The 23,691-nt window shown below is 38.9% G+C and overlaps 1 protein-coding gene across 11 annotated transcripts; it reads right to left on the reverse strand.

The window, feature by feature from the left end:
• Positions 1 to 1,133: 1,133 nt before the first annotated feature.
• LOC128859237 (serine-rich adhesin for platelets) lies at positions 1,134 to 23,112 on the reverse strand. 11 transcript variants are annotated; one of them, XM_054096082.1, is made up of 7 exons: positions 22,849 to 23,112; positions 20,721 to 21,230; positions 18,161 to 18,268; positions 17,381 to 18,082; positions 16,867 to 17,316; positions 12,194 to 16,805; positions 1,134 to 4,299 (listed from the first exon to the last, which is right to left on the reverse strand). In XM_054096082.1, the coding sequence occupies exons 2-7, from the start codon at positions 21,159 to 21,161 to the stop codon at positions 4,253 to 4,255; spliced, it is 6,360 nt and encodes a 2,119-aa protein (XP_053952057.1). In that variant the 5' UTR covers positions 21,162 to 21,230; positions 22,849 to 23,112; the 3' UTR covers positions 1,134 to 4,252. The 11 variants fall into 11 exon arrangements, with proteins under 11 accessions (XP_053952057.1, XP_053952056.1, XP_053952055.1 ...); XM_054096081.1 differs by having other exon boundaries at positions 20,721 to 21,525; XM_054096080.1 differs by having other exon boundaries at positions 20,721 to 21,528.
• Between the last annotated feature and the right edge of the window lie 579 nt (positions 23,113 to 23,691).

Genomic DNA, 23,691 nt, shown 5'->3' on the forward strand with positions numbered 1-23,691 from the left:
TGAATGTAGCGTGTGCTATGTAACGCTATATTTGTATGTATGTAGCAATGGCTGTGTGTTTGTATTTGAGTGTGTGTATGTAAATACAAATGTATGTTCCCATGTTTTGTATGCGCTGGCGTCCTTTAGAAAATTCCTATGAATTTCATACTAAAAATAAAAATATAAATGAAAAAATGCCTACGATACAATTTTATACAAAGTCTCTGTTTAGTATTCATTAAAATAATTACATATATTTTTAAATTTAAGCAAATAGCATATTTTTTATTAATGAATTATATTTTACTATATGCATGTGCACACATACATATGCATTTTTATATTACTTATAAGTCGTTTCAAATATTTTGCGGTTTTTCAGTGTAATGTTTTTATATTGCCATACATTTTATAAGCAATTAATTTAGCATGATTTTAATCAGGCTTTGACATCGCTGCCAAAGCAGAAAATATCGACTGCTATAATTCAAGAGTTCCGTACCGTAAATTCATAATTTTTTACTTTATTTTAATTTCGAAAATTTTGCACGCTATGCTAAATACACCGTAGAAAAATTTTTTCCATAGATTTTAACGCAGTAATTAATTTAGTATGTTACTTTTTTACAAATTAATTCTCTTTAGGCTTGTGTTTTTAAATTTTTATATATTTTTTTGTTTTGGTTTTTGATTCCTTAAATTTTAAACATTAACCAGCCGCAGGCGCGCGCTAATGCATACGTAGTTTTTTCTTTTTTTCTTTAGAATTTAAAATGGATTCTATGTTTTTCAATTGCATAACTACATTGATTGAGTTAATTACAATAACTTACCCGAAAATTTATTCAAATGCTATCTACCTAATGCGGCGCTACCTTAATTGCTACGTTCTTTTATTTTTTATTTTATTTTTGTTATCATTATTTTACCTTTGCAATGAAATCTTTGCTGTAGCCAAGTTTTTTGTAGTAAGTCTCTTTTGTGTACTTTATATGTATGTACATACATATATTAATATATATTAAATTTCGGTATGTACAAGTTGGAAGATAATATATTGCGTAGAAATTTGGAATAGTTGCATTTTGGATTTATTTAAATAACTAACAAATGCATTTTTTTCCTTCATGCTTTAAAAAAAACGTAAACAGTTTGTGTAATCGTAATTCCTTTTGATACGCATTTATTATGTGTCTGCATGCTTCGTACAATATACATATTAATCCATTTAAGTGAATTGCAATAAAGTAGCTAATTTTTCTTCAAAACATTTTCTATACATTAGCAAGAAGTGAAGGATAAGTTCATGTGGTATAAATATTCAATACAATTGCTACAACTGCTAAGAGATTTGAAATATAAATTACATCACACAGCAGAAAAAAATGTATTTTTACGGCGTAAACATAAATACAGTTTTATAGTTTTTTTAGCAATTTAAGTAAACACTATCTATTAACTAAATTAGTGGAATCCGTGGAGTTCTGATAAAACAACTTCTTTAACTTTAGCTACTCTTACTTTTAGTTCTATAAATCCCGATATTTAGCATTTCTTATAAACATTTATTAGGATAGATTCTTAAGCTACAGATATGAATGGTTTAAATATTGCATTAGAACTATGCAATTTAATGCTTGCGCGCTAAAGAGTGATTACTCTAATTAAGTTGTTTTGTCAAAAGTCTACAGAAATGTACAATAAGTATGTATGTGTTATGCAATGATTGCATTCTTCGAGCTTAGTAGCGTTCCAAGCGGTGCTATACATGCGAATTTGCAAACGCTTAAGTCATACATTTATTTGGTGCAACAAAAATCCTTTGAACAAGTGGCCAAGTCATGCGATATGGTCATATGGAAGCGATGGTACTCGCTATGCGAACGCAAACGCTTTATAGCATAAGCTTCGAAACGCTCACTAGGCGCTGGATTTCACATAATTTGTTTTTAATCGACAAGGAGCCAATTTTTCAATGAAAGTTTAACTCTGCCTACCAAATAGACTTTCCTGATTTAATCTATTTTTAGAAAAAATGCAATCACGCTTTTCTACAAATGATATCAATTCTTTTTTTGTATTTAATTAGATCGAAAATAGATAAAAAAAATACGCAGTTTACGAACGAAAAATTAATGCCGTTAATTAAATAAATGAATGAAAATAAAAATATTCAACACTATAGTTTTCGCCATTATTACTAAATTTTATTAATGCATAGTATGCAAGCGCTATAAATAAGCTCATTTCAATTAACGCTTTCAAAAAAAAAGTTCAGTTTTAATCAATTTTATCCGTTCGTATTTCAACACGCATTAGAGCTTAACGTAGCCGTTGCTCGCTAAGCTGTGTTTTTTTTCTTCTTTTAATTTAAATAACCTTAAAATACTTACAAAGTATTTACATACATATGTGGAGGTTAATTCATTACTCGTGTTTTTTCGTCTTGAATTTTGGTTGGTTTTTTTTTCAGGGTTTAGTTAGTAATAAATAAGCTTTAATATCGCGTGACTTCTTGCCGTTGTTATGCATTTAAATATATTTTTTGTTTTTGTTTAATGTGAGCGGCGTGTGTGATTGTGAATATTGTTGACCAGGTGAGGCATGTTTTTTCTCTTTTATTTATTTTTTCCGCGTGTGTGTTTATGCACTATTTAACCAGTCCAGTTACTTTGCTATTCTACTTATTAGTTTACTTTTTGTTTGAATTGTTTGTTTGCGCTGCCGCCTTGTTTGCCCACAAGTGAATAATCTCACTTGCTCATGACGCCTTGCTGCATTCGGGCTTGTTCAATGTTTAACAGCCCAAAACTTCTATTTAAGCGTTATTTCTTAGTTTATTAAACCAATATATACGTTTCTGGGTGCATATTCTGAGAGCACAGTTGGCATTGTAACGGCAGCACAAATGTTAAATTAATATATACACTAAATAAAGTACATTTAGATCATATATATGTAAATAACTTAAATGTTTTTTTACAGCTTCTTTGAGAGAGCACATCCAGTCAAATCCAAGCAAGCCGCCAATTACAGTTTCAATCGCGATTGCGTAAATGCCGCACGTCCTATCATTCGCACTCTTTTTTACCAACCTCCTTTCGCCTAATCTCCGCAATGATTTATTTAGTACATTTTTTTTGTGCTTAGCTTTTTCACAATGCTTTCTGATTTTTTCATTGCCATAATGGTTTTTTTACATACATATAAAAGGATTTGTGTATGGAATTCAATAATTGATTTTTATTTTTTTTGATTTTTATTAATATTTGCATAGTTTTTCAAACTTCATTTAGTTTGATTTTACGGCTACTTTTAGCTATGTGTATTTTCCATACATACATACTTCATACAGTTGCTTTCATTTGTTTTTTAATTTTATTGTTTTGCGCTCAATTTCTCATTGTCTCTCTCTTTCTCTCTCGCTCTCCTTGCTTCGAATTCGTATTCGTTTTCACTAATTTCTAATTAAATTAATAGTATTAATAGTAGTTGTAAAAGATTCAGCGTAATTGCGGGTTAGAAGACGAAAAAAGCACGTAAAGCAAGTACAGACAATAGGCCATACATATACATATATTTTTGGGGTTCTTTGCATTCCATACATAGATTAGTGTGTAGTGTCTATTATCCTTTCCATATATATATATATATATATTCTTGTATACTACAGTTAATGTTAATGCTTTGTTTCTCGCTTTTTTTTTCTGTGTTTTTGCTTTTTCGTGATTACGCTTTTTGCAGTTCCTTTTATAATATAATTAAACACTTATAATTACATAATTTAAATAAGCAACTATACGTACAAGTAGATTATTTGACAACGCACCGCCAGCCGACGCCTCTCTTCTATACTAAAGACGCGGTTGAGCGGTGCTAAGTTCAACATAGCGCTACCACCCACCCAAACACAAAATGTATTCACACATTAATGGACAGCCGCCGCTATACATGACAGCAAAAGGTAGCACTAACTGCCACAACCCAGCAACTATTTTTCACTATTCCTCTATGGTTAGAGCGCGATGCTAACAGTCGTTCCTACTCCACTCTAGTGTAGGAGCGCTGTAGCTGCAAAAATGGTTCCAATGGCTGTGGCAATTTGTGCTTAAGGCTGTGTGAGACTTCTTGATTTTGTATGGTACTTTGGCCGGTGCTCTTGGTAGCGTTTCTCTTGAACCTTGCGGTATTGTACTGCTGCACTGTTGGCCGCAATCAATTGTTGTTGCTCTTTTTGATGTTTTGTTTGTTTTGCTGCCAGGGCGGCGCTTTATTGTCCTTCGTAGAATTTCGTCACTTTGGCGACTTCCTCCCATGCTATAATATACAAAGAAAATAGTGAAATCGATATTTGGCGAATAAAAAGATAGCAAACGGAAAATTATATTATATAAGGAAGAAAAAACAGAAATGGATATCGATAACAGAAAACTGAAAACGCACCATAATGGTATGAAAATAAACAGACTTAGAAATTTTTTTTCGTCGCACTATCTGGTGGGCGGTATCTTTTCAAGTTTTATACCCGGCAGCGCTCAGTCAAAGCTTTTATAAAAAAGTAATTTGTAGGTTACACAAAATTCTATAGAATTTTGATGTCACGGCTAATGGTGTTCAATTTAGCACACATTGCCAAATCCATATAATAATAATAGTATATGTGTTCCACACAACCTTGATTAACAGGTGCCGATTTTAATAGATTGTCCATGAAATCCATATTTGTTGCCATTGTGGCAGCCTACGGACTGTGCTACGGTCAGTGCCCCATGAGTGTTTTTTATCGAGATAGGGCCACGAAAAGCGACGTTAAGACAAATTGCTGATTGTTAATACACTCGAAAAGCTTTCCGTTGCCGAGCGGCGTCCACTATTAGTAAACAAAATTTGTCTATCACTCAGATGTTAGGGTCCCTAATGTGTATGTATGTATAAGCCGCGGCATCGGACCCTTTCAAATCCAGGAGCCCTAACCTATGGCGACTGACACATCCTTATATTTGCAAGCAACTCGAGAGCAATTTGAGTAAAGTCTATTGATATGTATTACAGTTATCATTCAGTTTAGATATCAAGCCCACTAGAGGACAGTGTAGAGCTGAGAAAACCTTTCGATGAATGGGGTAATATTTGTCAGTTAAAGAAATTTTCTCATAACATTGTTGTAATTTATTTTACTTCCGGATTTGCTACGCCCACTTGTGCACTGCCCCAGTTCAAAAGTCAGCAACAATCGGTGCTAATTCTACTCTGCTCATGAAAAGTGTCGCTTGAAACGTAAATATAAAAACACACGAATCGCACTACCGTCTCACATCTGAATTCGCTTAGAAATTGACAAAGGAATATTTTGACTACGAAAAGTGTAACATTTTGACTACTTACTATGCTCGATTCTCAACTTTAATTTCAATTAAACTTAACGGAGCCGGGCCGCCGCACAGTGGGGCAAAAAAAGTGCCCGTGGACAAATGAGGATAGAGGTCACAATTTTTCTTCTTTTTTAACTTTTTTTTTTTTAACTTAAAGCTGATAAAATTGCGCATAACGCCAGCGTTTTTGTTTTTTGAAAAAAAAAAAATTTTAAATAATTTAATTAAAGTTCAAATTGAAAAAAATTTTTTCCACTTTATACAAGTATATTTTCTTGTAAAATAATATTATTGTCTTAAGGAAGCTTAAAATATTTAAAACAATTATTCACAAATAAATTTTGATATTGGTTGCATTGTTAAAAAATTTATTACATTTGTTATAAACAAATAAGTGGACAAAAGCTGTTTTGCTCGAATTATGAATATTTAATTATTGAATTCAGTTGGATTTTCAATTTTTTTAGTCTAACAGTGATTATGAATGAAACTAATTATTATAAACAAACAAATGTAATGTTATTAACAATTTTTATAAACATTATATTTGTCGAAGTTGTTTATCGCACAAAATTCCTAAAATTTTATCAACCATACACATAGTTATTGCTCAAGATTGACTATATTTATTTTATTTAATAAATTTTTATGCATAGCATTGTTTAAACAAACCTTAATTAACAAATGCCTAGTATTGTTGTTTTTAGTCGCATTAACTTTGTTTTTTTTTTTTTAATTTTTGCTTATTTGTAAAATATTTTTTAATCATTTATATAATTTTTCAACTAATAACATTTAGTATTGTTATTAACAATTTAATAAACAATTTTTAAGCGTAAACAATTTTAGTTTAAATCAGGTCATTTTTTCAGCTTTAATTAATGACGTCAAGTGGAAAATGAAGCTACTTAAAAAAATGTCCTTATTAGTTAAAAATTAGACATTTGTTTATATCTTGCCTAATTAACAAACGTATACTCTTAAAATTTGTAGTCTTACAGTCTTCTTCTTTTTTAATTCAGTTCCTAATATTGATAATATTTTTCAAAACTCATTTCATTTCACAATGAGTAATGATACTAATGATTGCCATTACACAAAATTTTATTTATTGATAAGTAAAGCAATTGCTTCTGGCAGCAAGGTAGAGAAGACCATTTTTTAAAGGAAAACAAAGATTGGCTTAACTTAAAGTTATCGATTTCTGTACAGTCTTCTTCACAGGTATTAAAAAAATCAAAAAGTTTTGATCAATGCTGTGAAAAATCAAAAAAAAAGGAGAATTGAAGTATTGAGGCATTCCTTATCAGATGATAAAATAGATTTAGTGAAAACATTGCTCAAGAAGCTAAAAATAAAGATTTCAAAAGATGCAGACAAGATAATACCCGAAAAAGCAGTCGTATTGAAACTAATACCGATTTAATTCATTACCTTTTGATTTCAGCAGACATGTGCATATCAAACTTAAGAAAAGAGTATCCTAAAGTACAAAAACCCTTGCTGCCAGAAGCAATTGCTTTACTTATCAATAAATAAAATTTTGTGTAATGGCAATCATTAGTATCATTACTCATTGTGAAATGAAATGAGTTTTGAAAAATATTATCAATATTAGGAACTGAATTAAAAAAGAAGAAGACTGTAAGACTACAAATTTTAAGAGTATACGTTTGTTAATTAGGCAAGATATAAACAAATGTCTAATTTTTAACTAATAAGGACATTTTTTTAAGTAGCTTCATTTTCCACTTGACGTCATTAATTAAAGCTGAAAAAATGACCTGATTTAAACTAAAATTGTTTACGCTTAAAAATTGTTTATTAAATTGTTAATAACAATACTAAATGTTATTAGTTGAAAAATTATATAAATGATTAAAAAATATTTTACAAATAAGCAAAAATTAAAAAAAAAAAACAAAGTTAATGCGACTAAAAACAACAATACTAGGCATTTGTTAATTAAGGTTTGTTTAAACAATGCTATGCATAAAAATTTATTAAATAAAATAAATATAGTCAATCTTGAGCAATAACTATGTGTATGGTTGATAAAATTTTAGGAATTTTGTGCGATAAACAACTTCGACAAATATAATGTTTATAAAAATTGTTAATAACATTACATTTGTTTGTTTATAATAATTAGTTTCATTCATAATCACTGTTAGACTAAAAAAATTGAAAATCCAACTGAATTCAATAATTAAATAATCATAATTCGAGCAAAACAGCTTTTGTCCACTTATTTGTTTATAACAAATGTAATAAATTTTTTAACAATGCAACCAATATCAAAATTTATTTGTGAATAATGGTTTTAAATATTTTAAGCTTCCTTAAGACAATAATATTATTTTACAAGAAAATATACTTGTATAAAGTGGAAAGCATTTTTTTTTTTCAATTTGAACATTAATTAAATTATTTAAAATTTTTTTTTTTTTTTTCAAAAAACAAAAACGCTGGCGTTATGCGCAATTTTATCAGCTTTAAGTTAAAAAACAAAAAGTTAAAAAAGAAGAAAAATTTTGACCTCTATCCTCATTTGTCCACGGGCCCTTTTTTTGTCCCACTGTGCGCCGTAGCTGTTGTTGTTGTTAACAGCATAGGTAGCCCTGTCAGTGTAGGTATATCATCGGTCGTCTTCGTCTAGCTCATCTAGGGGTAGGCCCAGGAAACATGCTGTTTCGACAGGTTGGGTCCAGAGGGAGAGGGGGGTTAGATGAGTCTGATTGAGGGGGCATGTGAAGAGGTGGTTAGTGTCGTGCGGGGTACCTTCACATGCCGGACATGTGTTTGGTATGTCGGGGTCGATTCTGGATAAGTAGGAGTTTAACCTGCTACAATATCCAGAACGTAATTGTGCCAATGTTACACGAGTCTCACGGGGAAGCTGGAGCTCTTCATCTGCAATAGGTGGTGGTTGGACTCTGATTACGGCATTCACAGGACGGGAGTTCATGAAGGTGGTAACGGTCTCCCGGTGAATGTCGTTTATTGACTGTCTAAATACTGTCCGGTCCAGTAGGTTTCGGTCAGTTTTGTCCTGGAGTTCGTCAGCGTAGTTGAGGAGGTGTCTCCTGACGTGCCTGGGAGGCGGCTCAGGCTCAAGCAGGTGTCTGCAGGGGTGAAACCTGCGGTAACACCCCAGCAGGAACTGCTTGCTGAGCAATTTGTTGTGCTCCGCAACTGGGAGCATTTGTGCCTCGTTGTGTAGGTGTTGTATGGGTGACATCAGGAGGCACCCGGTCGCTGTCCGAATGGCGGTATTTTGACATGTCTGAAGCTTTGTCCACTGCGAATCACTAGTACCAGGCGACCAGACAGGCGCAGCATAGTTTAGAACCGGCCGGCCAATTGCCTTAAATGTCGAAAGCAACAGTTCTTTGTCTTTGCCCCAAGTGCTGCCGGCCAGCGATTTGAGGACCTTGTTGCGATTTTGGACTTTAGTGGCAATTGCGGTTGTATGTGCAGAGAAGGAGAGCAAGCTGTCAAAGGTTACACCCAAAATTTTGGGGTTATTCACAGTCGGAATTGGTGTGTCGTCGACTTTTTCCTTAAGGGACAGCTTGACCTCCTTTGTCCAGGTGGTGAATAGGGTCGCCGTGGACTTGGTGGGGGAAAGTTGGAGATTCCTCGCAGTGAAAAAGCGAGAAAGGTCGGTGAGGTAGTTGTTCACTTTGGAACACAGGCCATCGATGTCATTGCCCGACGCCATTATCGTGCAATCGTCAGCGTATGAGATCAGGGAAACTCCCGCTGGTGGTTGGGGGAGCTTCGAGATGTAGAAGTTAAAAAGCAAGGGTGAAAGGACACCACCCTGCGGTACGCCTTGCTTAATCTTCCTCTGCTTTGACATTTGATCTCGAAAAATCACTGACGAGTGCCGACCGCTCAGGTAGTCCGCGGACCACCTCTTCAGCCCTGGCGGGAGTGTCGACTGATAAATATCATCTAGTAGCGTGGAATGGCTGACTGTATCGAAAGCCTTCTTTAGGTCCAACGCTACTAGGACAGTCCTTTCGCAGGGGCGGTTTTGGTTAAGCCCGCGATTTATCTGGGCGTTTATGGCGGTGAGTGCCGTGGTGGTGCTGTGCACTCGTCGGAATCCGTGCTGATGTGGGGCTGGGGCCAGGTGTGTCGTGTAGAGTGGGAGTAGGAGGGCTTCCAAGTGTCTTCACTACTGGGGAAAGGAGAGTTATCGGCCGATAAGACTCCCCTTGGTTGGCGGGTTTCGCAGGTTTCAATAGTGGGACCACTCTCCCTGCTTTCCACTTGTCAGGGATGATGAGAGTGGCCAGAGACAAATTGAAGACCCTTGTGAGGTATCCTACTCCTCCCAGGGGTCCCAGATGCTTCAGCATCAGCGCGTTTAGTCCGTCAGGGCCAATGGCTTTCGATGATTTCGACTTGTTTATGGCCCCCTGAACCTCATCACCGGAGAAAGTAAGTGGCGCACTGTCGTTCGTCAGTTTGTGCAGCCTTCTGGTAACACGACGTTTGGTTCTGTCGCCCGGAGGATGCAGTGTAAACAGCCGGCTAAAATAGCTCGCGCATCTTTTCGGGTCCGACGAAGTACAACCGTCGAAGGTGATAGCCACCTTGTCGTTGTGTTTCGTCGGGTTCGACAGGGACCTAACGGTGGACCAGAGCTTACTCACTCCGGAGGTGAGGTTACAAGTCTTCAGGTGCTCAACCCATTTAGTCCGCTTGTGTTGATTTACCAGTTGCCGGATCTCCAAATTGAGATCCCTTATGCGGGGATCCCCGGGATCGGCCTGGCGTAGGTGGTCACGCTCGTTTGCTAAACTGGCTGCTTCTGCTGGGAAATGAGGACGGATGTCCTTATAGCATCCAGCTGGGATGAAGCGAGCCGCAGCAGCTGTGAGCACCTTGCGGAATGCGCGTTCGCCTACGCGGACATCAGTGGGGATGGGAAGAGCGGCGAAGGTGTCCTCGGTGAATTCCGCGAAGCCGACCCAATTAGCTTTTTTAAAGTTAAAATAGGACCGGTGATTCGCGGAAACGAAATCGACAGGTCTCTCAATCGAGACGATAATGGGCAAGTGGTCTGATGCAAGCGATAGCATAGGTCGCCACGTTATGCTATTTATCAGACCCGCGCTAGCTATTGTTAGGTCAGGCGAGCTGCTACAATTGCCCACTACCCTGGTGGGGGCGTCGTCGTTCACAGTGCTGAATGTCGAGTCGTCTATCTGCTCTGCCAATTGCTGTCCCCTACGATCATTTGGCAGGCTTGAATGCCAAAGATCGTGATGCGCATTAAAGTCACCTACAACCAATCGGTTTTCACCTCTGATGAGCGCACCTATATCAGGGTGATATCCTGCCGGGCAGCAGGTGACAGGGGGTATATATACATTAAAGATTTCGAGCTCGGAATCGCCTGACCGGACAGCTATGCCTTGACATTCTACGGTGCTGTCCCTGCGGTCGATTCCTTCATCGATGAGACGATACTGCACTGTGTGGTGGACTATGAACGCTAGGCCACCACCATTGTCTCGCTCGCGATCGTGTCTGTGCACGTTATAGCCATCCCTGGTGATCAGAGATGACCTAGCGTGCAACTTTGTTTCCTGGACCGCAGCTATTTTGATACTGTGCCGGCTCATAAAGTCGACTATCTCGTCGACCTTACTCGTAAGTCCGTTGCAGTTAAACTGGAGAAGCTTGAAGCTTCTCGGTGAGGTCAGTGTAATCCGGGGGGTGAGGGACGCGTTGTCTACGTTGGACCTGCTGCGCAATCCACTGTGGTTGTTGCGGCCTGATGGTGGTGGGCGGCCGCGCCTCCGGTGGCGGTAGTGGGTGCAGAGCTCTGCAGCAGGGGGCAACGTAGGCAGTTGTCCACTCACGGGTGGTGCGCAGGCCGGAACATCTCCGAAAATGGCAGCAGCCACTGCAGGAATTGCATTGGACTGATACCAGATTCCGAGGTATTACGGTCTGACACACGGAACAGACTGTACGGGGGACCAGGAGCTGCTGGTTTGTCCCCGCACTGGGGTTGGAGCAGGAAGGGATGGGAGGGTTTGAAGGGGAGTTGTGTTGCTCCGATAGGCTCCTCACCGTGGAGGTGTGAGTTGTGGTGGCGGTTGGTAGTGCCGGGGTGTGGTAGCCGTGGAGGCATTAGACGCCTGTTGGCGGGAGCAACACGTGGCCACATACCGTGTGGACCACTCCCTGTGCGACTTAAGGCCTGAGCAGGTCTTAAGGTGGCTCCACCCGTTGCACTTATTGCACCTAACCGAGGTGGAGTTCGGGTGGAGCCGTTGATGGCAGACGCAGCAGTAGAATACCTCTGGCCCAGGGTTGGATTCGACTCCAGCCCTGAGGAGAAGCATTTGGAGCAGGTTTGCTGCGAGAGTTTGCTCCTGTGACGTAAGGGGTGGGGTGATATACGATACACTAGACAGGGCTAGTGTACTGGGGCGGCAGCCCTTGGTCGGGAAAAACCCGAGTCATTCCGGTAACGTAGAACCGGCTGCCATGGGAATGTAGCCGAATGGGCTGGTGCGTGCTACCATTCGGAATTCAGAGAGAACGTAGGTTCGAATCTCGGTGAAACACCAAAATTAAGAAAACGTTTTTTCTAATAGTGGTCGCCTCTCGGCAGGCAATGGCAAACCTCCGAGTGTACTTCTGCCATGAAAAAGCTCCTCATAAAAAATATCTGCCGTTCGCAGTCGACTTCAAACTGTACGTCCCTCCATTTGTGGAACAAAATCAACACGCACGCCACGAATAGGAGGAGGAGCTCGGCCAAACACCCAAAAAGGTTGTACGCGCCAATTATATATATATATACTTACCGGAGCCAATGAAATCTACAATGATCTCATTGTGTTGCAATGCGCTGTATGCGTTCGACATTATTGGCGGTATGAAATGTATGTCAAATTCTTTGCGTTGAATATTCACCACAACCGATGGTGATGGATTTGGAGATTGTGGCGGCGGTGTGCTACCCAATGCGTCATATGAATTGTTATTGTTGTTGCTGCTGCTACTACGACTGCGCGAGGCACTGTTGCTGCTGCCACTTTGATGATAATGATAGTGCTGCTGCTGTTGTTGTGATTGTTGATGGTATTGATTATGATAATGGTGTTGTTGTGGCTGGTAATGATTTGGCGTGTCTCTTGTGTACGCGGATTGTGATCGATGTTCACGATGTGGTGGTGGGTCGTAGGCATTTCCGTAAGATGTACTTCTGTATTGTTGTTGCTGATGTTGGTGTTTATGGCGATATGAGCGCTGTTGTTGTTGCGATGGCGGTGGCGGTGGTTGCATTGGCTGTTGATGCTGCTGCTCGGCCGCTGCACGCGCCGCAGCCAAAATTGCGGTCTCAATGTCATTGCAAGTTTCAAGTTGCTGTAATTGTGGCGTTTCACTGCTTCTCCTTTGCAGCAACTGTTGTTTCTCTAGCGGCTCCGCCTGTTCAGAATCAGCGGTTTGCGCTGCAGACGATTTGCCGACATTACTACAGTTGTTCCCACTGTTTTGCGCACCGAGGGACGCAATGACACTATTGTTGCTGGCACCACTTTCCGAAGCCGCACCAGCTTTCAATTTATTGCCACTTTCTTTAGTTGTAATCGCAGTGATCGCCGATATCTGATTAGAATTCTCAAGATCGACAAACGATTGCTTGGCTGGTGCTGCTTTGGCGCCAGGTAACATATCTGATGCTATATCAGAATCAATGAAACTTGCTGTTGACGTAGCTGCGCATATTGTTTTAGGGGCCACTTTTACCTCAGAAGTCACCTCCTGTTGATGTGACTGCTTCTGCGTCGGCTCATCGTTATAACCAGCAGCAAACTCATCTACGCCCTCAGCGATGCTTTCATCAAAGAACTTAAGTTCGTCCTCGTTAAAATCACCGAATGTAAACTCAATACTACTATCGCCGGAGCGATCATCGTTCAAAATAATAACTGCGGGCCGGTTACTAGCACTGCTAATACTGATGGATCCACCCACAGTAGCTGTGGTGGCATTTTGGCTTGTTGCAGTTACGCCAGACGCAGTATTGTTTTTGTAGCTGCCGCTGGAGTTGCTCATATGCTGTCTTTGAGTTTTGCCCAATGTATGTGAAGGCACACCAGTTTCGCCGCCGGCAACGAAAACTGGTGAACGTGTAGGTTTGATGGCCATTACCACTACATCCATGGATGTCGATTGTGTCTGGGTGGCAGTACTCGATTTTTGGGCAACATGACCATGTGGCTCAATAGTTGCTACTAAGCCCATGGCTACTTCTGAGGCCAACATTTGATGCGCCTTCTCTTTCTTGCTCTTCCGCGCTGTATTGATAGCACCAGCATCAGAGACATTGGGTGATATATTTGATGTGGTAGGCTGTGCTACTGCACTCGTGTTGGTCGTTGTTGGCATATACACAGCAGTTGGTGATTTTTCCTTTACCTTGCGCGTCGTTGTAGCTCCTGATGATGCCACAGATATTGCTGCTCCGGCTATTGCTGCATTCGTAGATGAAACTGCCGATGTTGGAGCTGGCGTTGTCATTGAATAATTCGTGCTTGAGGTAGCTGTTGCTGCAACTTGGGGTGTTTGCGCCGCTAACTCGGAAACTGGCGGTTCCGTTGTATTTAACGACGTCGTGGTAATCGGCTGAGATCCAATACCGCCGCCTTTGATCGCTTGCTGCTTAGCAGCTGCTGCGAAATTAAACTTGGCCGTGCTCGAAACATTTGTCGGAGGTGCTGCGGTGGCTGCCAATGCTATAGCATTAGTGCTACCGGCAGCAGTGGGTGGTGAAATCGACACGTTCGTGGCACTGTGGCGCTTCACAGTTTTTTCAAGTGCGGGATATTGCTGATCCAGATTGCTGCTGTTGAAACTGTAACTTTCATGTTCGACACTTTTCGATTTTTGTAGAGTCTGCTGTTGTTGTTGGTGTTGCATCGGTTGATGTGACAAACGTGTTGTGCTGCCACTGATGGTGTCAACTTTGCTGACATCTGGGACGGTGTTACTGGCTAAAACACTAAGAGACAAATTGACGGCTTCGACTGCTGTACCGGCTGTTTTTTCGCCACTAGCAGTGCTTACAACGTTCACCGCTGTATTTAGTTGAGTGGGAACAGCAACCAAACTCTGAGAATACGAAATTATTTTCGGCGTGCCGGTGGTCACCGACACTGTTTGAGGGGTTGTTGTTGCCTTGTTGATATCAGCAATCGTCGCATTCATCGCATTGGTGGCAACTAATTCGGGAAAATCGGGTTTACTAGCGAGCTTCTTGCTCTTACTCGGTTTAGCCGCTGAACTTGTTGCTGAGGAAGTAACCGCTGTTGCGGAGGTGGAAATGTTATTTGGGTTCGACTGAGAGGCGGGTATGACTTCAGCATTAGTTACGTGCTGCTGTGGCTGCTCTGATGCACAATTGGTGACGCCCACGCTACCGCTGCCGTTTGTCACTATATTGTTGTTATTGGCTGCATCCAGGTTCGGCCAGCGATCAACTGCTGCTGCGGCGGCAATATGGGCATAGGAAATGGGCGCTGATGCAGGTGATCCACCGCTTGTCGTACTCTTCGGTGTTTCGGGCGTCGTAGTGGTGGATGAGGCAGGTTTATGACGTTGTTTGCTCTTTGAAGCTGATGCTGCTGTTGATTCTATGGGCAAGGAATGCACCGAATCGAGATCACTTGAATCGGATTTCTCCGAGGGTGGCACTGAGGAAGTTGACTTGCGACGTGACTTGTCTGTGGAGGCGCCGCTAACGTTGTGAGCATTAACATTTTGTTGCTGTTGTTGCTGCTGATGCTGGTTTTGCTGCTGATGATGGTGGTGGTGGTATTGGTTTTGCTGTTGATAGCCGCATTGTTGATGTGAATGATTGCTGTTGTTGCTATTGGCATAGTTGTTGTTATAATTGGAATTATAGTTGTTGTGATAGTCAAGGCGCCCACCATCACTGTTGCTATTGTTGCTACCACCGTTACCATAAGTGTTAAGTCCATGGGTATTATTGTTGTAGTATTTGTATCGAGATTGTTGCTGTTGCTGGCTGCCAAACGTTGACGAATTGTTATTGTTGTTATTTCCGAATTTCTGTGAATTTATAACAAGATTGTGCGCACGTGAAAACCCGATTGGTGTGCCTGAGTTATTACTATTATTGTTGTTGTTGTTGTTATAATTGTAGTTATTGTGGCTGGTGCTGTTATTATAATTCGCGCCCTGCGTGAAATGGGTTTCGTCGATGGAAGCGCGCTGCTTCTTTGGCTTCCTTTTCTTTGTGACCACGTGGAATTCGGCAGTCTCGGATATTAGCGTATTCATCGATAATAAATCGATTGCGGAGAATACCGGAGTATTGGCTGTTTGATTATTTTGCCGTTCCGAATTTGTGGCAGTGAGAGTCGTGGATTTTGTTGGAGTTGTGGACGACTGCAATATGCTCTCGGACTTTTTGCGTTTCTCCAGCTTTTCTGTTTTCTCAGATTTCTCCGCTTTTTCTGACTTATCTGTCTTCTCTACTTTTTCGGTTTTATCATGTCTTTCCAATTTCGTATTACCGTCCACCTTATTATTTGTTAATTTATCATGTTCCACGCTATCTTTAGTTTTCTCTTTATCTTTCTCTTTGTCTCTTCCCTTATCTTTCTCCCTATCGATGTCGCGCTCTTTATCCTTTTCTTTTTCCTTGCCTTTCTTTTCCTTTCTGTCCTTGGCCTTTTCTTCAATGCTATTTGCAATGGAGCCGCTGATGCTGCCGGCACCACTCGCACTGCCTTCTGTGCCCAGATACTGAAGCTCCTCCGTGCCCCATGATCGTCGTTCACTTTTACGATTATTCGCTGTTGTTGCCGTTGTTGTTGTTGTTGTTACAACTACTACAGCTGCCTGTTTACCAACGCTAGTTGTGACCGTACCAGTCACTTCTTTGCTGCTACCGTCAAAATTCTTATTTATATCCGCTGTGGAGGCAGAATTGTTCTTAGCTCCCTTACCACCGCCTGTGCCTTTGCTGCGCATCGTTACATTGTTGCTTTCTGTAGTAGCGGCCGATTGTTTCAGCTCACCAACATCGATTTTGGCACAACTACGTAACTCTTCCAGTGAGTTGCTCTTCTTCATCTTATTCTGCTTAACCTTTTCCTTCTTGCGTTCTTTTCTTTTGCTGTTTTCAGCAAATTTATTGTTACTGCCGCCGCTTCCGCCTTGCTTGTTATCTTCTTCTGTACTCTCAATAAATTTTACCAACACTTCTACTGGATCTTTACCGCGGTAACCAGCCTCATTCTCTACATCAACGGGTATGGTATTGTCCTTTTGTGGCTTCTTCTTAGCTTTGGCCTTCGCCTGCGATTGGCCTGCATTAACTATAATGCTGCTACTGCTACTGTGCTGCTGGCGCTCGCAGTCATTGCCATTTTCGTCCATTTGACGCTGGCAAAACAAAAATATTATTTGCTAAGTATTTCATTTTTTTCACACCCAATTTACTTACCGCCAGTGGCATTGATTTCGTATAACTGCCTATGCCAATGCTGCTGCTGCCACTTCCGCTGCCCATGTTGTTTGTATTGTTGTTGGAACTGATACTATTTGGAGCTATTGCTCCGGAAGTCTTTGTTGCTACTGACGCATTTAAACTGGCAGCACCGTCGCCCTTCTCGCCCATCACCGATTTAATGGACCGGTAACGTTCGTCTAACGGCATCGGGAGGGAACAGGACGCAGCAGCTGACTTCAGGGTGTTACCAAGCGCGTTAACCGAAATGGCCACTTCACCACTCTCACACATACCATCTTCTCCGCCATCGATTTGATGAAAACGAATCACTTCGTCGACATAATGATGGGCACGTGACGGTGCGAACTCACCACCCTCACCACGATGTAAGTTTGGACGCGGTATACGCATATCAATATCCACGCGTTCGTAAAACGGCAAGCCCTGTCCCAGAATTATAAGTAACAGGAATAAAATATTTCATTAAGACGGCATGCATTTCACTTACCTGCCCTCCATCTTGTGCTTTCGAAGGCAGGATTTGCTGCTGTTGTTGTATATCCATCATATCGCCAATATTAATGATATAATCACCACTAGAACTAATGGAATTAGCGTTTTTCACAGTGGTGTTAACGATACCTGCGCCAGTTGCCATCGTGCCACCAACACTATGGCCACTTGCTGTGGTTGCCATGCTTCCGCTGCCGCCACTGACGCTTGTTACACTAGCACCAACACTGTTACCACTTTCCTTGCTACACAAACTCGCTGAGTTTGTGCTACCGCTACCACTGGAGTTAGTACTTTGGCCACTAACAACGTTATTACCACCAACTACACCGACCAATGTGTTGTTATTATTCAAAGCAACCGTAGCGGTTTCGACACCTAACAAAAACGCACGGCGAACACGTTTATCTGCGTAAACGGAAGCCTGCTGCTCAAAACTGTTTAGTAAACAATTGGCAACATTGACATTACTGGGCAAGCTACCACCTTCACGCTGCCGGGATGATACAGACGAGTTCTTCTTGTGACGTGATGTGTGATTTTGGCGTCGATAATCAGATGGCAGCTGTAAAAGATCCTGCAGAGAGCCACCCTGTTTTTGTTGATGGCGGTTCTGGGAGTGTGGATGATGACGATGACTATCTGAACGTGTCGATGTTATGCCCAGATCTTCATTCTCCACTTTTTGTAGCAAGTCCTGAAGGATAAAATGTTTGTAAATATAGTCGATTTTTTAATTAATTGTCAGAAATTAACTGCTTTGAGAGCTTCTTACCAAAAATATCTCACTTTTGTCTTTTTTATCTTTGGGCGTCTTATATGTATAGGCCTCTTCGAGGAGCTTTTTTAAATCGGGTTCTTCTAAATCAGATACATCAGATTTCTGAAATAATGTTTGAAGATGTTGTAAATTGTAAATTAGAAAATATAAATCGAAATATTGAAATTCTGTTTGTTCAGAAAACTTTTAATTGTAATTTGTTTTATACGGTAAAAAAGAAAAATGTGTTTGGTACTCATTTGCGAATGGAGAAGACTCCACCAACATACACACAAGAATACATGATATTTGAAATTTGTAACTCTTGAATGCTATTTTTTTTATTTAAATTTATATTTTTGCCTAAATTACAGGAACAACATAGTTGTTGATCCGGCATTATTTACTCCAAATTTCACTCGATGAATATTAAAAAAAATATATACAGACATTGATTTGTGCTGTTAGAAGAGCATAAAAATAACATACTAGTATTAAATATAAAGAATTTGTAACTGTTTGAGAAATATTTTAATTTTATTTTATTTTTCGCGTATACTCTACAGTATAATTTTGGAGTTCATTGTTTAATACGGTACGATCCTAACCTTAATAATTCTCTGTTTTAATAAAATCCGTTAGTTGAGCTTATGAACCATGAAAAGACTAAAGACTAAACATTGTATGGGTTACTGAATGAAACACTCCTAAGGTACATAATAAAGTTCACGTTAATCAAAATGTAAATTTCAATAATTCTCTTTATATGAAATCTTTTTAAATTCTTAAACTTCTATCTTCGCAATTTAAGTATTATTATTTATATATTTATTGGCACATTTAAAAGAACAAAATTAGGAATACAAAAATTAGACCGACAATATCACAAAAATGTTAATTTTAATATTTCTTCTCTATAATAAGTAAAGAGTTATAAAGTATATGTATGTATGCACACAATTCTTGCTTGCGTCGCGGCACCGTTGCAGTAATGCGGTTTTTGGTTTGCCTTTCAATTAAAACACTTTACCACTTTACTTACTCGCAGACGGACACACACCGAACAGCAACGATTTAATGTGCGTTCCAGCGACAATCCAGCCATTTCAAATCATTTTGCTCGGCCCGAGCCACAGTTGTTTTTGGGTTTGGGAGTTGACTAGCGCTCACCAATAACGGTACATTGCGGTTTTCTATATTTTCACTCTTTTTTTTATTTTTTATCAAGTAGGTGCTGATAGGAAAAATTATATACGACGAATAGATTTTGGTGAATGCTGCTTTTATTTCATCACCAGTGCGTCCTATCAGTGTGCAAAGAATGATAGGTGTGGTGCGGTGACAAACAGCAAACATTTGACAAACACTTTGAATGCCAAAGTACACCTTATGGCAATGCAAAAAAGTGTACGCTTTTGTCTATGTACGTACACACATATGTGCATATGAATGTAAGAATATGTTAATATACACAATTAAAAATATGTACAAGACCGAACCCTTTGTAAAGATATTCATACATTCAGACATCGCACATTGATTATAATGCACTGACAATAGTGAAGTACCTACTTAATTGAAAATGTGTGTTGGGGCTAAGGTAGCTAACAATACACATAAACTATTTAAATTTTCAGAAATCAACACATAATTTAAAATGTGTAGGCAATTTCAATGGCGGTCATTTCAGATAGTGTTGGTCAAAGACTGAAGGTTAAGAATCATTTTTCCTCGGGTTTACAATGCCGCAGATTAGAAAGATTGCATTTCCATTTACATACATTTCTTTGAAGATTTATTTAATAAGTATCTCCATTTTGAGAAAATATTAGGGTCGGCATTTTCCGCTGTTTTTGATCTTCCTTAAAGTCATACTATTTCAAATTTTGTTATTACAATGTTTACTTGGCCTAATTTGATGACACATTCGTATAGAAACAAATGGAAAATTATGAATATAAAATTTATTTTGCGAAATACATATGTATGGATGTTACTGTATTTTCATTTTTCTAATTTATTTCGATGAATAAATTTGGAAATCACTTGTCTTGTCATATCATTTCACAATATTTCATAAAATTACTATTCATATGGCACCGTATCGCTATCATTTGCCCTCTGAAGGTGGCAAAATAGATGTTAATAATTAGCTGAAGAAAATTATGAACGCTTTGTTAAATGTATAAGCTAGAAAGCAATAGCTTCAAAGAAACGGACATTCATACATTGGCAAACGGACATTCATACATTAATATGTGTACACCAAGTGCAATGTGTATATTTTAAAGGCCGTGCTATTGATTTATATTTTTTTATTTCGTTGTCACATTGATCAACACAAATTCATAACTTGTTCTCTCTAATCAAACCGATGTGTAGCGGCCCTTCGTTCACACACAATTTTCTAAAACGAGCTATTAGCAATAAACAGTAGCAAAATATATGCCTTTTATTGGCACCGCAACTTAAAAGGCTATATATGTACATGTTCAAGGTTTTACTAAGAGATTTAGTTCTCCTAATATATATATATGTATACATAGCAGTAAAGCTAAATAAATGCCTCACTTACCTTTGTGTCGATTGTTGTATTTGTAGTAGCGTCATCTGTTTTTCCAGCATGGGCAACATTCACAATAGTTGCGTGCTCTAGTGTGGTACTTTTACCGGCTATACCACCTGCATCTGCCGACACATTCGATGTTGTTATATTGGTTGCAGCGGCGTTGGCAGTGGTAGTACCGTTGCCTCCTGCTGACTTGGTGGCAGCAGCATCAGACATTGGATTGTTTGGCAAATTGGCGATACTATGGTCTTTGTTGGCTCTAGTTGATGGTATAAAGGATGTTGGTGTTGGTGTGGGCGTTGGTGTTGTGGTTGTTGAGGTGGTTGTGGTGGTGATTTCACTTAATGTGGCACCGGCTATGGACACAATAGGTGTATCAGGTATGATGGCGGCGGCGATCGATGCGGTGACAGATAGAAGAGTCTTACCACTGATTTCATTGTTCATTTTTTCGCACCAAAAGGGGAGTAGGGCCAACAAGTGCCATTAAAATGCTATAGGTTTAACTTGATTGGCCTTGGAATCGAAATTAAATTTTGAAACAATGACAGTACGAGGAAATTATCTAATATAAAAACGCACGACGATTGTTAGGGTGGGCGGAATACTGTCCAACGCAGTGACACGAGTTATACTTTAAATCAGGCCGTCTCCAATACCATTGAATGGTTAGGTTTGTTATCCTAAAGCCAGTGCTCACGCCACAGACGTACGTGGCTATGGCGACGTTGGCGTATGTATTCACAACAGCTATGGCTGCGCTGGCTCCTCGTAACCAATAAGAGTCTCAATTCAATTGTTCTTGATCTGCCTGCTGGTGGGTTTATTTAAAAAGGATAACTATAATAACTTGACATTTCCAAGTTATATTACAATGTTTTTAATTCCTTCAATTTAACCACTGAAAAGCATCTAATGCATATCACCATTTTTTAACAGTGAAACACAGAGCATAAAATTAAACTAATTAATTTCATTCCAATATATGTATTTCATTACTTTAGATGGTACTTTTTTAATGATTTTTTATTATTTTTCAATAAAGTTCTTCCCTATTTCTTTGAATCGTATAAAATTTTTCTATCAATTTACACGATTTTTTGCTGCGTAACAAACACAAGAGTAAAATATAAAACACAGGGAATAGTCAAAAGACTTTCAAGCCATTTCAACCACTTAGCTTGATATGCCGCATACCACAACCGCTGCTGATCGAAAGAGACAAAACTATACCAAAAAGGGGAGTCATTGTGAAGCAACAACACGACCGAAAAAAAGAAAACACGACGAAATGCAAAAACGGCATAAAGATCATTTTTTAAGGTTAGAATCCCAAGTACGGTAAATTTCTTTTGCAAAAATTATACAAAATTTGTATTTTGACTTCAAATATTCACGGTATATCAGAAGATTTCTTTATGTACCCCTTCTCTAAATACATACCAATATTTGATTTGACCGAAACAAATGCAACACTGGGTTTTTCGCAAAAACCGAAAGTATCAAATAAAAAGGAAATTTAAAAATTATCCAATTTGTTACTAGTCTTAAAATGACTTTTTAAAATTAAAACTAGTACGTAAACTTATTTAACACGAGCCAAAGAAAATTTATTTTTTTTTTTAATTAATTTATTATTTTTGAAGCAAATGACTTTCTGTATTACTTCGACTTTTACACTATTCGCGCATGACATGCATAAGATTGCCTCATTTTTTCTTTATGCACTAGTTGGGAAAACACGTCATATGCCATTTCTCACAACTCTGGATAGAATTTTTAAACTTAGTCTGTTTGTTTCATGCTTATTTTTGTCGCATACTTTACGCAATATTATGTTAACTGCGTCCACACTTTGATGGTAACACTCAACTCACAAAATACCACACAATTTAATCGAGAGCGTTTATGGTCTTGGTGAAAGCGATTTTACACAAACTGTTTACAGAAATTTACAAGCAAACCAACTCGCCACCTTACATTGCATTAAACAGACAGTTTTCAATAATTCGATGACTACAGCTACGCACACAAAAAATATACTTCCACTTGCTTCGCCTTTCTAACTACTTCACTGCCCCCACTCTAGTCCTTTCCGTTTATCTACGTTTCTTCATTCACGCCGTATTTCCACCTTCTGGTTCTGCTTTGCACATTTACACACACACAGCCACCACTTATTTTTTCATTCTGCCGTTGTGGGACTAATTTTCAACACATTTTCTCCTTCAAGACATTTATTTCAAAACTTGCTTTTAGTTTTTTTAAGTTTTTTCGAGTTCAATAATTATAGTTTGTTAATTTTTAGTAATTTTAAAACATTTTTAATGCACGAATTTAACTGCTCAAAATTCACAAGGACTGTGACCAGAAAATCTATTCGAGTTTTTTCGTTTCGCTTCGCCTTCGCGATGAGCGAGCAAAATTTCCCTCTGACAGGGCTGATTGCGAGCGCATGATAATATTTATATGAATCAATTACTAAAGATCACAAATATTACTCCGCAATTGTAAAAAAGTTTCTATTATGAAAATATTTTATACCTTTTTATTAATTTAATATTAATATTTAAATATCGTACTCAATTGCCGTATTTAAAAACAACAAACTTGGTGTCAAAAACGCGAAAATTTACTTTTTCTTTCTCCTCTCAATAAGTGATCTTGTTTAATTCGTCCATGTGAGATATATCATCTACCTATTGTTGGTCATCTTGCAACCAAGATGGGCATGATACTAACCTAGGCATAATTCGGTCGTAAGCTTTAATTTCTCTACAATATCAACCAATCCTTGATATTTCACAATTTTGAGAACCGATGATGTCAGCGCCGCGAATAACAATGCAAAAGGAAAAGATGTTACTTGTTTGTGAATATTCAGTTAATTGCTAGTTGAATATTGTGATTTTAAATTAAACAAAATAAAAATGAAATGACGCAAGAGAGTGCGGTTATGTGTACAATTTCTTGTCTT

This window comes from Anastrepha ludens, chromosome 3 (assembly GCF_028408465.1).
Source record: "Anastrepha ludens isolate Willacy chromosome 3, idAnaLude1.1, whole genome shotgun sequence".
NCBI lineage: Eukaryota > Metazoa > Arthropoda > Insecta > Diptera > Tephritidae > Anastrepha > Anastrepha ludens.